Source organism: Macaca thibetana, chromosome 10 (assembly GCF_024542745.1).
Source record: "Macaca thibetana thibetana isolate TM-01 chromosome 10, ASM2454274v1, whole genome shotgun sequence".
Classification (NCBI taxonomy): Eukaryota; Metazoa; Chordata; class Mammalia; order Primates; family Cercopithecidae; genus Macaca; species Macaca thibetana.
In genome coordinates, this window is record NC_065587.1 from 637,466 (window position 1) to 654,378 (window position 16,913).

The window sequence follows — 16,913 nt, forward strand, 5'->3', positions numbered from 1 at the left end:
TTAAAAGAAAGACTAAAGATAACACTGTACGAATCCATTTTTCTTTTTTTTTTTTTTTTTTTTTTGAGACGGAGTCTCGCTCTGTCGCCCAGGCTGGAGTGCAGTGGCCGGATCTCAGCTCACTGCAAGCTCCGCCTCCCGGGTTCACGCCATTCTCCTGCCTCAGCCTCCCGAGTAGCTGGGACTACAGGCGCCCACCACCTTGCCCGGCTAGTTTTTTGTATTTTTTTAGTAGAGACAGGGTTTTACCATGTTAGCCAGGATGGTCTCGATCTCCTGACCTCGTGATCCGCCCGTCTCAGCCTCCCAAAGTGCTGGGATTACAGGCTTGAGCCACCACGCCCGGCCTTCTTTTTTTTTTTGAGATGGAGTCTTATTGTCACCCAGGCTGGAGTGCAGTGGCGTGATCTCGGTTCACTGCAACCTCCACCTCCTTGGTTCAAGCAATTCTCCTGCCTCAGCCTCCTGAGTAGCTGGGATTACGGGCGCCTGCCACCACAGCCGGCTAATTTTTTGTATTTTTTAATAGAGACAGGGTTTCACCATGTTGGCCTGGCTGGTCTTGAACTCCTGACCTTGTGATCCACCTACCTCAGCCTCCCGAAGTGTTGGGATTACAGGCGTGAGCCACCGCCCCCGGCCTGTACATATCCATTTCTTTACACATCACAGCGTGAACCAAATATTGGCCAATGTGCAATATTGCTTTTTAATTCTTTATTGTTTTCTTCCAATCTGAATTGATTAGAAGACAAATTCCAGTTTTAGTTAAACTGGGGACGGGGGATAATGCTTATTAGGAAAGCCAAGTTTCATGTGGAAAATCCTCCCTCCCCACAAGCACACATCAAGGATGGAGGAAGTCCTTCAGGAGAAATGAGATGCGTGTCTGCTGCTTAGAGCTGAGGTGTGTGTCTCAGCAGGACGGCACCTACAAGCTGAGGTTGACACCAGGACACTGGCTGTGTGATGTCTGGCAACTTACTTGTCTCCACAAGCCTTCATTACTCTGTACCTCTGGGAGAGCTAAGCACTCACCTCTTGAGGCCCCGAGGTCAGACAAAAGGAAACATAACACCTGTGAAGGGCCCTGCGGTGGGCACGCCCGTGGTACAGCTGATCTGTTACTGTGACGGCCTAGGGGACCCACCTTTTCTTCTGCATTTTGGGGGTTCTTTCCAAGCTCTGCTTGGTGGTGTGAACGCCACAGGGACACATACTTCATGAAAGTGTTCGGCATGGGAGCCACCCGCGTCCCCACCAGAGCTCTAGGGCCACTGTGAACGTGTGGAGATGCTTCCTGGGACCAGTCCCTGGGCCTCCGGGGCCACTAACTCCCCTATAATCACACCGCAGTCACAGGAAATGAGAAGTGTCCCATTCAAATATAACATTCAAATATAACCAAAGTCACCCCTTTGAGAAATACTGGGTTAGAGCTGGGGGCTGGCAAATGTTTTCCCAAAGGGCCAAATATCAAGGGACATATAAATGTAACCATTTAGAAATGTAAAAACTGTTCTAGGCTCCGGCCATAGAAAAGCCTGGAACTGGCGCGTGGATGGCAGCCGGCTGACCTCTCGTGCTGAATGACATTCAAGTGCGGTTCTGCTCCTTTAAAAACCTGCTGCTGCTCAAAGGAGCTTGTTTCTGCCTCTGTGGGGCTGCAGGGACCTCACAGAGCCAGGCGTGCCTGGGCAGGGCGTACCTGCTTCCGGTAGGGCGTGATGACGCCGATGTCGCTGGCAGACACCTGACTGGAGATACTCTGGGCCAGGAGGCAGCAGTAGCGCAGGACCTGGACAGCCTCGGCCGGGTTGAACCACGATGGGCTTTTTCCCTCCCGTGCCTCGCTGCCCTGGGTTGATGAAGAGGGAAACCTCCTTCACTCCATGAATATTCGCCAGAAGAGGCTGCAACCCCGGAGCTGAGGCTGGTGCTGGGAAGACACACCGAATATGACAGAACGGACCCCTGCTCTCACACACAACTTACTGGGAGCAGGGCAGATGGCACATGTTAAACGATGATGACATGGCTCACAGCCACGCGAAACGCTGCAGAGGAGGATGGTCACACGAGTCCACCACTCGGGTCTGAGCCCCAGAGTGGAGGGCTGGCTGGCTCATCTTCTTCTTCTTTTTTTTTTTTGATATTAGACCTTTGACAGGGGGTGGGGGGGGGGGGGGGGGTGGGGGGGGGGGGGGGGGGGTTGGGGGGGGGGGGGGGGGGGGGGGTTGGGGGGGGTGGTGGGGGGGTGTGGGGTGGGGGGGGGGTGGTGGGGGGGGGGGGGGGGGGTGGGGGGGGGGGGGGGGGGGGGGGGGGTGGGGTGTTGGGTGGTAGCTACTGTTCATCTTGAAAATACTCTTCCTTAGAAAACATTGATGAGATACACTGACATAAAAGACAGACATATAGATCAACAGGGTAGAATGGAGAACCTAGAAATAAACCCTTGCGTATACGGCCTATGGCCAGATGACTTTTGACAAGGGTGCCAGGACAGTTTTTCAACCAATGCTGCTGGAAACACTAGAGAGCCACACGAAAAGGATGAAGACGGACCCTCACCTGACACCACCTGGAAATGTAAACTCAAAAGTAGATGGAAGATCTAAACCTAAGACCTAAATCCATAAAATTCTTGAAGGAAAACAGGGAAAAAACCCCACAACACTGGGTTTGGCAATGATTTCTTGGATACGACACCAAAGCCACTGGCAATAACTAAAAGGGATACACTGGACTACATCCAAATGGAAAATGTCTGGGCATCAAAGGATGCAATCAACAACGTGAAAAGATAATCTGCGGAGGGGGAGAAAACCTTTGCAAATAGTATAGAAGAAATTAATATCCAAAACTATAAGGAAGTCTTAAACTCACTGACAAAAGGCGACCCAATTAAATATGGGCGAAGGACCTGAATTCTCCAAAGGAGACATACAAATGGCCAACAGGTGCATGAAAAGCTGCTCAAGGCCACAAATCGTTGAGGAAATGCAAATCAAAACTACAGTGAGCTATACCTCACTCCCACTAAGATGGCTACTATAAAACAACCCAGAAAATAAGTGGTGGTGAGGACGTGGGGAGACGAACCCTGTGGCACTGTTGGTGGGGTGTGGAATGCTGCAGTTACTGTGGAAAGCAAGATGATGGTTTCTCAAAAAATTAAGACTAGAATTACCAACAATTCCACTTCTGGGTATATACCCATGAGGACTGAAAGCAGGGTCTCAAATAGATATTTGTACACCTGTTATAGCAGCACTACTCACAACAGTCAAATATCTGCAGCCCAAGTGTCCACTGATAGATGAACTGATAAGCCAAGTGTGGTGTATACACACAATACAATGTTACTCAGCCCCCAAAAGGGAGGAAATTCTAACACACACTACAACGTGGATGAACCTCGAGGACAGGATGCTCAGTGCAATAAGCCAGTCACAGGACAAACACTCCATGATTAATTCCACTTATATGAAGTACCTAGAACAGCTGAATTCATACAGTCAGAAAGTAGAATGGTGGCTGCTAGGGGCTGCAGGGAAGAAAGTTACTGTTTCATGGGTACAGAATTTTTTTTTTTTTTTGAGACGGAGTCTCGCTCTGTTGCCCAGGCTGGAGTGCAGTGGTGCTATCTTGGCTCACTGCAAGCTCCACCTCCCGGGTTCACGCCATTCTCCTGCCTCAGCCTCCCGAGTAGCTGGGACTACAGGCGCCCACAACCGCGCCCGGCTAATTTTTTTGTATTTTTAATAGAGATGGGGTTTCACCATGTTAGCCAGGATGGTCTCGATCTCCTGACCTCGTGATCCGCCCGTCTCGGCCTCCCAAAGTGCTGGGATTACAGGCGTGAGCCACCGCACCCGGCCGGGTACAGAATTTTAATACTGCAAGATAAAAGTTCTGCAGACTGGCCGGGCGCGGTGGCTCAAGCCTGTAATCCCAGCACTTTGGGAGGCCGAGACGGGCGGATCACGAGGTCAGGAGATCGAGACCATCCTGGCTGACACGGTGAAACCCCGTCTCTACTAAAAAATACGAAAAACTAGCCAGGCGAGGTGGCGGGCGCCTGTAGTCCCAGCTACTCGGGAGGCTGAGGCAGGAGAATGGCGTAAACCCGGGAGGCGGAGCTTGCAGTGAGCTGAGATCTGGCCACTGCACTCCAGGCTGGGTGACAGAGCAAGACTCCGTCTCAAAAAAAAAAACAAAAAACAAAAAACAAAAAACTAGCTGGGCGAGGTGGCGGGCGCCTGTAGTCCCAGCTACTCGGGAGGCTGAGGCAGGAGAATGGCGTGAACCCAGGAGGCGGAGCTTGCAGTGAGCTGAGATCCGGCCACTGCACTCCAGCCTGGGCAGCAGAGCGAGACTCCGTCTAAAAAAAAAAAAAAAAAAAAAAAGTTCTGCAGGCTGCAAAACAATGTGAATATACTTAACACTATTAAACTTTACACTTAAAAATGGAGGCTGGGGGTGGTGGCTCACGCCTGTAATCCCAGCACTCTGGGAAGCCGAGGTGGACAGATCATTTGAGGTCAAGAGTTCGAGACCAGCCTGGTTAATATGGTGAAACTCCGTCTCTACTAAAAACACAAAAATTAGCTGGGCATGGTGGGGCACGCATGTAGTCCCAGCTGCTCGGGAGGCTGAGGCATGAGAATTGCTTGAACCTGGGATGCAGAGGTTGCAGTCAGCTGAGATCACGCCACTATACTCCAGCCTGGGTGACAGAGTGAGATGACTATCTCAAAAAAAAAAAAAAAGTTTTTAACATGACAAATTTTATATTATGTGTAAATTTATTTATGAATCAATGAATGAGACAGGGTTTCACTCCGTCGCTCAGACTAAAGTTCCAGGGCATGATCACAGTTCACTGAAACCTCAGCCTCCTGAGTAGCTGAGACTACAAGTGTGCACCACCATGCCCGGATAGTTTTTGTATCTTTTGTAGAGATAGGGTCTTGCTATGTTGTCCAGACTGTTCTTGAACTCCTGGGCTCAAGCAATCTGCCTGCCTTGGCCTCCCAAAGTGCAGAGGTTATAGATGTGAGCCATGTCCAGCGCTACAATTTAAAAAAGTGACCACCAGGCTGGGCGCGGTGGCTCACGCCTGTAATCCCAGCACTTTGGGAGGCCAAGGCATGCAGATCACTTGAGGTCAGGAGTTTGAGACCAGCCAGGCCAACATGCTGAAACCCCCTCTACTAAAATTACAAAAATTAGCCGGATGTGGTGGCCGGCACCTGTAGTCCCAGATACTTGGGAGTCTGAGGCATGAGAATTGGTTGAACCTGGGAGGCAGAGGTTGCAGTGAGCAAAGATTGCGCCACTGCACTCCAGCCAGGGCGACAGAATGAAACCCTGTCTCAAAACAAAACTAAATGAACAAACAAAAAACCCAAAAAGTGACTGCCAGATAAAGCAGTAAAAATACAAAAATTAGCTGGATGTGGTGGCAGGCACCTGTAGTCCCAGTTACTTGGGAGGCTGAGGCACGAGAATTGCTTGAACATGGAAGGCGGAGGCTGCAGTGAACCGAGATTGCGCCACCGCACTCCAGCTGGGGTGAAAGAGCAAAACTCTGTCTCAAAAATAAAACCAAAAAAAAAAAAAAAACCAAAACCAAAAAAAAAACCAAAACCAAAAAAACCCCCACAAAACAAAACCCAAAAAAGTGACCACCAGATAAAGCAGTAAGAATTAATTTTGTTGTTGTTGTTAAACCATGTAACTTACTCATTTATTGTAAATAATAAATGACTGAAGAAACTTAAAAGATTAATGGGATGGAAACTTATAGCAGAAACTTCTAAACTGAGAAACAGTTCAATGAATAGCAACCAATCAACTAGAAAGAATCAGGAAATAAATAACTAGGAAAGGTAAAGAAGAAATAATGTGAAATCACTATAGACTGGACTGATTTATGTCTCTAAAAGCAAACTGACTCCCAAAATGGATTAAATATAAAAACCTAGCTGCTCCTAAGAAATACAATAAAAAATGAAAACAGAGGGCAAAGACATACCATGTAAAAATAAAAAAACGGCAATGTAAATACTACGAGGTGAAATTTAACACTCACACACAGGATGGTATGGAAGAGTATTACATAAGGAGGAAGATAAAGCAATGATAAATTGTATGCATGAAACATAGCAGTTAAAATTCGTAAGACAAGAACGATTAGAAACCCAAGGATAATTTGATGAGAAGCACAATGAGAACGAGAGGCTTCACTCCTCTTCTCCACCATGGCCTACCCGGTGACAGATCCTAGGTCAGGACACAAAGCTGCTGAGTGACAGCCTCCATGCATTTATTTTTATTTAGTTATATAGTTTTTAAGAGTCAGGGTCTCACTCTGTCCCCTGGGCTGGGGTACCGTGGTGCAATCATAGCTCACTGCAGCCTCAATCTCCTGGGCTCAAGCGATCCTCCTGCCTCAGCCTCCCAAGTAGCTGAGACCAAAGGCACATGCCACCATGCGCAGCTAATTAAAAAAAAAATTTTTTTTCTTTTTTTTTTTTTAAAGAGATGGCAGTTTCACTATGTTGCCCAGGCTAATCTTGAACTCCTAGGCTCAAGCAATCCTCCTGGCTCAGCCTCCCGAAGTGCTGGGGTTACAGGCGAGCCCCTGTGCCTGGCCACTAGTGTGTTTTCCTGATACCCAGGAAAGCTTCTGAGGATGGGCAGAGCTAGGAGGACAGATGGCAGGAGACCACTGCTGGGGAGGGACCTGCCTCAGAGAGCACCATGTCTTGAGGTGTCCAGCTCACTGCAGAGCCCCTCAGGACTCCCTCCCTTCCAGATGTGAGCACCCCGAAGCCACCACACACACGTCCCACCCCACTGCTTTGGACAGGTCACAGACAGATTTTCTCCCTCAGGAACTTACGAAGAGCAACTGGGGGCCATGGCTGGGTGGGGCATGGAATGCAGAGGCCCCGAGGCAGCCGAGTGGTGTAGCCTGGACCCCTGTCCTCCGGGGCCCGTGGCATGGAAGGGGCACCTGCACCAGGGTCCCCCTGTGGCCTGGGTGCAGCCCTCACTGCAGATACCGTGAATGCCCCTTCCTCTGGGGGAGGGGGTTAATGCAAAACTTGATTTCTGCTTCTAACTAAAGTCCTAATACAAACTATCTCATTTTAGTGAATGCTTGTAATTTTGCTTGGCCACTCAGCATCTAACTCTGTCCCTCCATGAGGCCTCAGAGAGGGGGTGGTGGCCCGTCACTCCTCAGGCCCCAGGCACAGGGCTCGGGCTTGCGGCTGCTGCCTTCCCTGCCAGGCTCTCTCCTGACAGCTCCAACCCTCGAGGGAAGCACCAGGAGGGAGGCGGCAGCGGCCTCCGGGAGCTTCCTGCGGCCCCAGGGTATCCCGTCACACAGCCCTGCAAGCTTCCCCAGGCCCCCCAGAGCTCACTGGGTAGCTCTGCTTCTCTTGGAGCCCAGTGCTTGTCTGCTGTGACCACCTGAGAGTGGTGCCCATGATGTCCCCTTGGTACCAGGCACAACTCATCTGGCAGGAGAAGTCGGCATCCATCTTGGGGGACACAAGCCCCTGATGGCTCTTCACTCTCCAGTGACCAGCGGAGCATCTGCCCCGCCACAAGCAGGTGACAAGAGCCTCACCTGGGAGGAAGGACCTCCTGCCACACTGTCCTCACCCGACATGGTCACCTCCGGGTTCAAGACACAACTCACCCGCACACCATGGAAGATGAGAGGGAAGCCTTTCTTAGGCAGCTTCTCCCAGCCCAGCAAAGAGGTCACCACTGTAGGGTCCGCACAGACCTCGAGTTCCCTGTGGTAGAACAGCCGTGAGGGCAGGGTCAGCAGGGCCTCGTGGGACCGGTAGTTCTTCACCAGCTTTGTGACCTACAAGGAGAGGGTGATGGGTCACAAGGGGAAGGTGGCACCTGGCACAGTTTCTGTCAAAGGAAAAGCGGCTCTGCACGGCAAACGTGAGGCCCGCCTGACTTCCAAGCCCGACTCTGCCCCTGTGTGTCACCTGCCCCCAGACCAAGCCCTTGGATGATGGTGAAGCCAAGGGTCCATCTGAATAGAAAAATGAGAACATCAGGAAGAAAAGGGTGTGACGGCCACCCTCTTTTCCTCTCCTGGGTCTGGGTGGGGCTGAGGGGCCTCTCAAAGGGTTCCTGCCACCTGGAATCTGGCAGCGGGGAGGAGGGCAGATGGACGCTTCCCTCGTGTGCTGAGAGCTTCACCCTGCAAACAGTGTCTTGCTGGCCCACGCAGCCCTGCCTCCGCTGGCCACAGGGAAGGAAGAGCTCCTGGGCCCCTGGGCCAGAAGAGTATAGACACTGTGACTGTGGGGGCATGGCCAGCCCTGGGCAGGCCTGGCTGTGACTTCACTGATGCGGCCGAGGGTGACTGTGATGTCACCAGTACATGGGACACATTTACTGTCTGCCTCCAACTTGCCCGGGAAGCTCACTCAGGGCAGGCACTCTTCCCCTGGTGCTGGTGTAGGCAGCCAGGGAAGGTCTCCAGGGACTACAGGAGTTCAACCAGTCAGAGTAATGCTCAGTCTCGACACTGCTCATCACACATGACCCACATGTTGGCATGAGGACTTGCTGCGTCTGTGCCATGGGGAGCCGTCCTCTGCATGCAATGCTGCACCCTCTGCCCTCCTGTCACTGACTGTCCCTTGGGAAGACACTGCTGGGGAGAACACGCCCAGGGCTCTCCCTCCTTGGGATGAGTAACAAAGCCCGTGTTGGTGAAAACCTGAGTTCCTGTGGTGCTGTCAGTTACTCGCCAGGTGATACTGGCACGAGAGCGCCATTATTGGCCCCATGACTCCTCCCGACTCTGTCAAGCCTAACTAGAATGTGTCCACCCTCCAACGTGCTACTCCAAACTCCAAATGCGATCTAGAGTCATGGCACCTCTGCCTTAGCTGGAGCCGGGCAGCTGCTGGGGAAAAGAAAGGAAGCATGCCGCCCCCTGGGGTCACTGTGGCAGCCACTCTGGTTGGAGGGTGCAGGACACTGCCCAGGCCCTGCACAGGACAAGGCCTTCACCTCCTGTGTGGCAGGGTCTGTCTGTACCTGTGGCTGTGTGCCACATGCACCTGCCCTGAAGGCTGTGTGGTGGGGACGGTGGTGACAGCAGCATGCTGGTCTCCCCTGCTGCAGCCACGTCACCTGCACCCACACCTCCAGCAAAGCAGCTAGCGCGTGGAGGGGTGCAGCGGCACTGGAGAATGAGGCGAACCTCTCAGGCGCAGCAGAGCTCTCAGGCACCCTTTAGGCCCAGCAGCTGGTTGCAGCTGGCCATCCTCCTGGGGGCAGTTTCATGGCCCCTGGCACAGCCGGTGCCTGTCTTGCGAGTGGTCCCTCATGAGACCTTCCTTGGCCTGAAGACCCCCACCTGCCCCACATCCTTGACAACGAGGAATGGGGTCCAGTCCTTTTCCCTGAAAGTCTGCCCACAGTAACTGCCCGTCATTTTCTATTGATGTTAATACTGGCAATGGGAATCAGATGGAGACTGTTCTTCTGTGGGCTACAGGGGCTTAAAAACTGAGGCTACTTGGTTCACTGTTTAATGATGGGCCCTGGAGGCCCAAGCTCAGTGTGCTGGGGGCTCCAAAGATGCAAATCCCAAAGCCCATCCCTCAGAATTTGGTACAAGGTTGGCTGAGAGCCCAGAACCTGCACTTCAGTGGGACCTTGGGGTCGGAGACCACTGAGGAGACACTGCCTGCAGTCTAGGGCAGGCTTTTTAAGTCACAAAAGTGACTTCCTGCTTTTCTTATGTTCACAGAGTAACACAGATTTTAACTTATTTTACTGTATCTGACCCCAGAGTCTCAGCCATTAGCACCAGGCTGCAGTTTCTGCTGACAGGGGAGGCGCTGTGGTAGGTGCTCTCCTGCACTCTGCCCACGGACAGAGATCACTCGGGTGGACAGAGGGGCGAGCTGCTCAACTGCCCCGGAGCCTGTGTCTGCTTAACTGGGACCGGAACACGCTGGAGTCTGTGACTCACCAACAAGGGGTTATGTGCGCCACAAGCACCGAAAGCATTTTCGTCCCTCTGGTACGCGGGTCGAGACATCAGCCGTTCCAACAAGGACACGTTCAGACCATAGGCCATGGCGAGTCTGGACTTAATGACTGGGCCGAGCTGCATGGGGTCTCCTGCCAGCACAATCTGCACACGGAGGCCGGTCTCAGCCCACGCAGGGAGGCCCGTCTCGGCCCACACAGGGAGGGGCCGAGGGGCCGTTGCCACGCCCACGGGCTCAGGTGGGGGTGGGGCCGCGTGCAAGGCCAGCCCATACTCGCTCTGGCTGCAGGGGATGACGGGAGGGGCTGGGAGACCAGGGGATGCCGACAGGGCTTGGAGCCATCTCTCCCCGCTTCTCCCCGAAGTCCTGCCACCTGCCTGGCTCCTGCAGCCTGGCTTTCTCTCCTGCGAATCTCTCAAAGTGGTAAGAGCCCCAAGGATGCCATCTATCTTCTGGAAGCTTCTGTGTGGCCGGCCCTGGCCGTCATCCCACCTGCCCCTGGCCTCTTGCCCATGGTTGCCTTGACCTGGTGAGGCCGCCGGACGCCACTGCTCCGCCTGGACCAATCCCTGCTCCCTCCCTCAGCGCCACCTTCATGCTCCACCCCATGCCTGGTGACTGGGACAGGCATCTAGGATGGGCGCCAAGGAGGAGCCTGAAACGTCCAGCGCTGGACGCTGGATGAGCTTGCCTCGATGAGCCACAGGGAGGGAAACAGGGGAGTTCAAGGTGATGCCCACGCCACCATCAGAAGCACCCAGGGAGGAAACAGGTGGGAGCGGACAACAGAGGATGCACAGAGCTGGAGGCCGGGGCAGCCAGAGGCACAGGCAGGTCAGATGCAGGAGAACCGGCCCTGTTCGCCCCTCCAGACACTGTGTGGCTGGCTCACCCACAGCAAGGACCACATTCCTGACTTTACTGCTGCATCCCCAATACCTAGAATGGCTCCTAACCTCTGTTTTAGAAGTGAGTGAGTCAAGACATTCACTTCTTGTCCAAAAGGAATAAAGTACAATAGAGACCCATGGCCCCCAGCACCTCAGGGTCCTTGGCACTTCCACCTGACCCCATACGGCTGTGACTGTTCCCGGGAGGACCGCAGCCCCCATCCCTACAGGAGAACAGGGTGAGGAGGAAGCCGCACACACAGTAGTCAGGACTTACCTGGCCACTGACGTCTGACATCAGCCCCAGAGGAATGAGGCATTCCGGCTCACTTGCCTGCCCGGCCTCGTCCACAAACACGTGAGTGAAGTGTCCAACTCTAGAGCAAAGATATTCTAAATGGTAATTTCTGCCAAATTGTTTTAGCAATCGATGCCTCTGACACACTGGCAAAGCCACGCTCAGCACCCATGGGGCCAAGCGGGGTTGCCCAGGGGTGTGTAGGAGCTGGGGTCTGGGTGTCACCCGGCTGGAGGAAGGACAGGCCACAGGCATCAGGATATGCTGGCTAAGCCACGTCAGCACCCGGTGCTCTGCACGCAGTGTCTGTATTTCTAGAGATGTGGAGGGAAGAAGGAGTGGGGGCGAGGGGCAACACATGAGCGTTTCCTGGGGGCAGCTCACAGGAGAAGCGCCGCAGGCTCCTGGCCTGCTCTCCACCTGCATCTCACTCCTGTGATTATCAAAATGCCCAGGTTTGAGTCCTGATCTCCCCTCTCTGAGCCTCCACCTCCCACGTGTCCCTCAGGAGGCAGCTAGGGTGAGAGCCGAGCTGGCCGCCGTGAAGTGCTGAGAACAAGCCTGGCCGGGCAGGCAGCCACAGATGGTGGCCTCTCCTGCCATCCGCTCATTTCCTCTTGACTCATCCTTGTGAGCTATTCTCAGCTGGGCACTGCCCGGCCTGCCATGCCAATAGGCTGAGGCCCTGGGAGCCACTTCTCAATCTGTGCACTATTAAGAAAATGGGGTCTCTAGAATGGCTCCCCACAATTCTGGCCCCTGCTGCAAACTCAGTGAGGTTCCCAGTTACAGAGCAGCCCCTCTTGGCGGGCGCCTGTCCGGCTCTCCCTTCTCCATGTGCCCAGGTGTGGCAAGGGAGGTGCAGGGGCAGAGAGGCCACAGCGTTGCTGACGGAGGGGGTGGGGATTTTGCAGGAAGGAGTCGTCAGATGCTACTGCCCAGTCCGTGGCTCAGCCCCTCCAGGAGAAGTTGCAGAGCTCTTGCATGGGAAGGCTGTGGGACTGAGCGAAGAGCAGGAGCTCGTTCGGCTCATGATCTGTTTCTGGAGTGCAGAGGGGCTGCCCCACCTGGGGCCACAAGCTGAGGAACAGGCGCCCCGAGTTCACTGGCTCGCCCATCCCGGCAGCTTCTACTCTGTGGTCAGGAGGCCTCAGTGGGGAAATGCTGTTAGGGCAGAAACAGGTCCTGCCGCCCGAGGAAGCAGGTATGGGGCAGGGAGTGTCCGGAGCCATGCCAAAACTCAACAGGAGGCACCGTGGGCCCGCACCCTTCTCACTGCCAAGCCCAGGTTCACCCTTCTCACTGCCAAGCCCAGGTTCACCCTTCTCACTGCTGAGTCCAGGATCTCCCCTCTCCAACCCCAGATGCTAGGCAAATCCATCACCTCTGAGCCTCAGGTGTCCCACTGTGGGGTGAGACCCTGTGGTCAGAGCTGTGCCGGGGTGGGCTACTGCTCACAGCAGTGCTGGGCCCCACACGTCCTGCACGTCCTGCATCCACTCATGGCCAGCTGACACCTTTCACTTCAGGTCTCAAGACACGGATTTCACAAGTGACACCGTGCACCCTCCCAGTGAAAGATGCAGCAACCAGCACACTGCCATTTCCCCATCTCATGTCCCCACTGCTGTTGAAAAAAATTAACATTATGTATCTTTCCTAGAATGTAAGCATTTAGGTTTGAATTCTGTATTAATTGCAGTTATTTAATGTCACTTTTGCTAGATGACGTTGCTACTTCTTTACCCTCTGAAGTGTCCCTCCCCGCTCCAGCCGCCCCAGTGGCCAGCTAACCCTGTGGGGCCTCTGCAGCTGGGCTGCAACACCCTCCCTGCTTCTGCACAGAGCGCCTCTGAGAGCGGCCTGCCCCAGCCGGTCACCTCCTCCCACTACCTGGACATCAGCTCCAGGGTGCAGGGTCCATGCTGTGCCCGCCCGGCCCCCACAGAGCCCTCTGCACCCCAGTGAGGCCGGGCTCTTCCGCTCTTGACCTTTGACTCATCAACACACATTAAAAAAAATCCCTCTCTTGTTCAGGTCTATGCTGTCCAATCCAGTAGCCATACGTGGCTCTCGGGCACCGCACAGTGGCTAGTCTGAAACCTGACACGCTCTGAGTGTAAAATTCATCGTGGATTTTGAAGACTTCAACCAAAAAAATTGTAAAGTGTCTCATCAATCATGCTTTACTAATCTCATGATGAAAGGACGTTGTGTATGTGAGAGACTAAAACACGCCGATGAAACCATTCATGACACGTTGTGACAGGCGTGGCCGGCTGTGCCTTTGCTCCGTGTGGAGCTGACAGACCACCTCCTATGGTCACCCTCACGACCACCGTGACGCTGGACACTGTCCAGGGCGACCTGTCTCCAGGCTGTCAGGGAGGGTGGGGCTTCCCTCGGAGCCCCTAGCTTCTCCCTCTCTCACCCTCAGCCTGTGCCCCTGACACTGTCTGGCTCTACTCACTGAGAGGGAGCTGCCTGCTGCCTCCCCGACCCCACCTCCCTGCACGGGGGTCTGAGAGTGCCTTGGTCCTCACTCAGCCTCCCTGGGCTCGAAGCTCTTCCTCCCAGCCCCCAGGGGAGGCCGTCCTATGACAGCCGGCACCCTGCACTCCATCTCCTCTGCCTGCCTCCCCTGCAGAGCCCCCAGCACCAGGGGCACAAATGGCCCCCGAGGGTCTGATCTTACAGAGCCCAGCCGTTTCCTAGGCAGCCTGCCTCCCCACGCCCACTCCAAGCGACTCAGTCTCCTGCTCAGAAGCCCTTCACTGGCTTCCCAGCTCACCAGTGGTCAGTCCAAAGGCCCCTCCATGGCCCACCAGGCCCAGGCTCCAGGCCTCCCCTTCACCACCTCGTGCAGGACGTTCCTGCTCACGAGTCTCTGGTTCCAGTCTCCTTTGGGGAGACCTCAGCATTCTCCAACTGTGGGGCCTCTACAAGGGCCAGTCCATCCGCCTGCCCATCCCACTGCTGGCTCCTTCGAGTCCTTGGGGTCTCGGCCTCCCCGGCTCCATTCAAGCACGGCCCTCCCCAACCAGCCTTTCTCGCCCACAGCCCTGCCTCCCTCCCTGAGCACTGAGTCTCTGGGTCATCCGCCCCTCAGACAGAAGCTAGGAGAGGACACCGACCTCTGCTCTGGGAGGTCCTGCGCCGCACTCCACGCCCAGGGCTCACCTCACTCCTATTTGGTAAAACAACCCTGAGCTGCTGCAAGTGGTGATGATTATCCGGAAGCGTGAGGCTTTCCAGATGTCTTCTCCGTCTCTGCAATACGGTTTGACGGCATCGATAACTATCTGGGGGCAAGGAGACATAGAGTTTACTCCTCCAATTATTAAGCACTTCTATAAACTGGACGGAATCACCAGGGCAAAAAGAATTCCAAAAGGGAACCGTGCCCTGGTGCCACTTCTTAGTTACGTCTAAGTCATGATTTAAGGTTTTTTCCTCAGAATACTTCATACTTCCTTATCAATTCAGTCCATGTTTTATCAACTCTAGAGTCACATATAACACATAATTCTGTGTCACGTATAACACATAATTCCAAAACAACTCTGTACATTTTCTATTCAGTTTGTTTGTTTGTATATTTAGAGACGGAGTCTTGCTCTTGCTCTGTCGCCCAGGGGTGCGATCTCGGCTCACTGCAGCCTCCGCCTCCCGGGTTCAAGCGATTCTCCTGCTTCAGCCTCCCCAGTAGCTGGGATTACAGGCGCGTGCCACCACACTCAGCTATTTTCAATGTCTTTTTTTTTTTTTGAGACGGAGTCTCGCCGTGTCGCCCAGGCTGGGGTGCAGTGGCGCGATCTCGGCTCACTGCAAGCTCTGCCTCCCGGGTTCACGCCATTCTCCTGCCTCAGCCTCCAAGCAGCTGGGACTACAGGCGCCGCCACCACGCCTGGCTAGTTTTTTGTATTTTTAGTAGAGACGGGGTTTCACCATGTTAGCCAGGATGGTCTCGATCTCCTGACCTCGTGATCCACCCACCTTGGCCTCCCAAAGTGCTGGGATTACAGGCTTGAGCCACCGTGCCCGGCCTTCAATGTCTTTTTTAAACACAGTATTTCAGGCCGGGCACAGTGGCTGAAGCCTATAATCCCAGCACTTTGGGAGGCAGAGGCGGGTGGATCACTTGAGGTCAGGAGTTCATGACCAGCCTGACCAACATGGTGAAACCCTGTCTCTACCAAAAATACAAAATTAGCTGGATGTGGTGGCCCACACCTGTAAACCTAGGTACTTGAGAGGCTGAGACAGGAGAATGGCTTGAACCCAGGAGGCAGAGGTTGCAGTTAGCCGAGATCACACCATTGCACTCCAGCCTGGGCAACAAGAGCAAAAACTCCGTCTCAAACAAACAAACAAACAAATAAAAGCAATACTTTATAACCAAACCAGCAACTTAAAATTTCCCTAAAGGGATACTTAAAACCAAACCAACAAAACAAAACTTATAAAGTAACGAGACATTTGGGGATTAAATAAAAGAGGAATGTGATAATTTAACAATGCTACGAATGCCCACAATAGGTCTGGTAACTCACACAGAGTGAGAATGTGATGAAATATTCAGCAATCAAGCTCCACTATTTAGCGGTGAGGGAGGTCCCACTGCAGAGCCATTTCTCAAACACGGCTTTCTGTGGCACCTCTCTGCCCACCCTCCTATCCCTGCCCTCCCCTGCTCACTTGGCATTTCCTATGTTCCACGGAGGGGTTCTGGTGCCCTTCCACTGCTCACAAGGGCTCACCTCCTCAAACCTGCAGGTGGCGTTCACCCGGACCATGGTGGCTGGCCGTAGCACCTTGCTCTCGTGCAGCCGCAGACACACGAGGTCAGCGGCGCTGTTGGAGGGCGCACAGACTAAAATCCGACTGTCCGGCAAGGCAAAGTGTACCTTCATCAAAGACACACAAGAGACCAAGGCTCAACATCCACATGCAAGGTGGAAACCAGGAGCCTAAGTTCAACATGAACATTTGATGCAGGAACTCAGCTGTGTGGGCTCAGATGCCAGCCCCCAACACACTGAGACCTGGGCCACGACTCTGCCTCGTAATACTGCTGCCAAGGCGTGGGTAAGGTGGGAAGGTTCTCCACACTCTCTAAGATTCTAAACCACCTTCCAGGGCAGAAACGGAGTCAGATTCATCTGCACACATCCGGCATGTTGTACAATTGTGCACTCAATACCTGTTTGCTAATTTGAATCCTGAATGACGCTAAATGTAGACGGTCTTCAACTTACAATGGTTTGACTTAACGCTTTTTTGACTGTATGATGGTGTGAAGGCCATCCCCAGTCAGTCTGCTCCTCAACGTACAACGGATCATGCCTTGATGAGCCTGAAACAGGCTTTTCCCAAATCCCATTACGATGGATTTATTAGGTGGTCACTCCATCAAAAGTCAAGAAGCATCTGTACACAACATTTTCACAAACTTAACTTCAATTACAAATGAAGACATCTAAAACTTCTGCAGAACGGTGGCTGTAGCTACTCCAAGAGTTACTTCTGCGGCAAAATTTCATGATTCAGATAAAACAGTTTACTAGGCTAAAAATGAGTTTCCTTCTAAACCTATGAAATAAGCTTTTAAATCCCCACATATCCACATAAACAGACTTAACATTATGAAATAACTGGTATTTCTCAAGC

General features: G+C 53.4%; 1 protein-coding gene across 12 annotated transcripts in view; it reads right to left on the reverse strand.

Annotated features, from left to right (window-relative positions):
* MOV10L1 (Mov10 like RISC complex RNA helicase 1) overlaps positions 1-16,913 on the reverse strand; it is a 71,145-nt gene that overhangs the window by 2,708 nt on the left and 51,524 nt on the right. For 7 of the 12 annotated variants that reach the window (XM_050745803.1, XM_050745805.1, XM_050745801.1 and 4 more), the window contains 6 exons: positions 16,004-16,150; positions 14,424-14,545; positions 11,223-11,322; positions 10,034-10,198; positions 7,718-7,891; positions 1,709-1,858 (listed from right to left, as the gene is read on the reverse strand). In XM_050745803.1, coding sequence (XP_050601760.1) covers positions 1,709-1,858; positions 7,718-7,891; positions 10,034-10,198; positions 11,223-11,322; positions 14,424-14,545; positions 16,004-16,150 — 858 coding nt within the window. Of the gene's footprint in view, positions 1-706; positions 1,340-1,708; positions 1,940-7,717; positions 7,892-10,033; positions 10,199-11,222; positions 11,323-14,423; positions 14,546-16,003; positions 16,151-16,913 lie in introns of those variants that run through there. The other 5 variants (XM_050745809.1, XM_050745806.1, XM_050745810.1 and 2 more) reach the window with 4 other exon arrangements.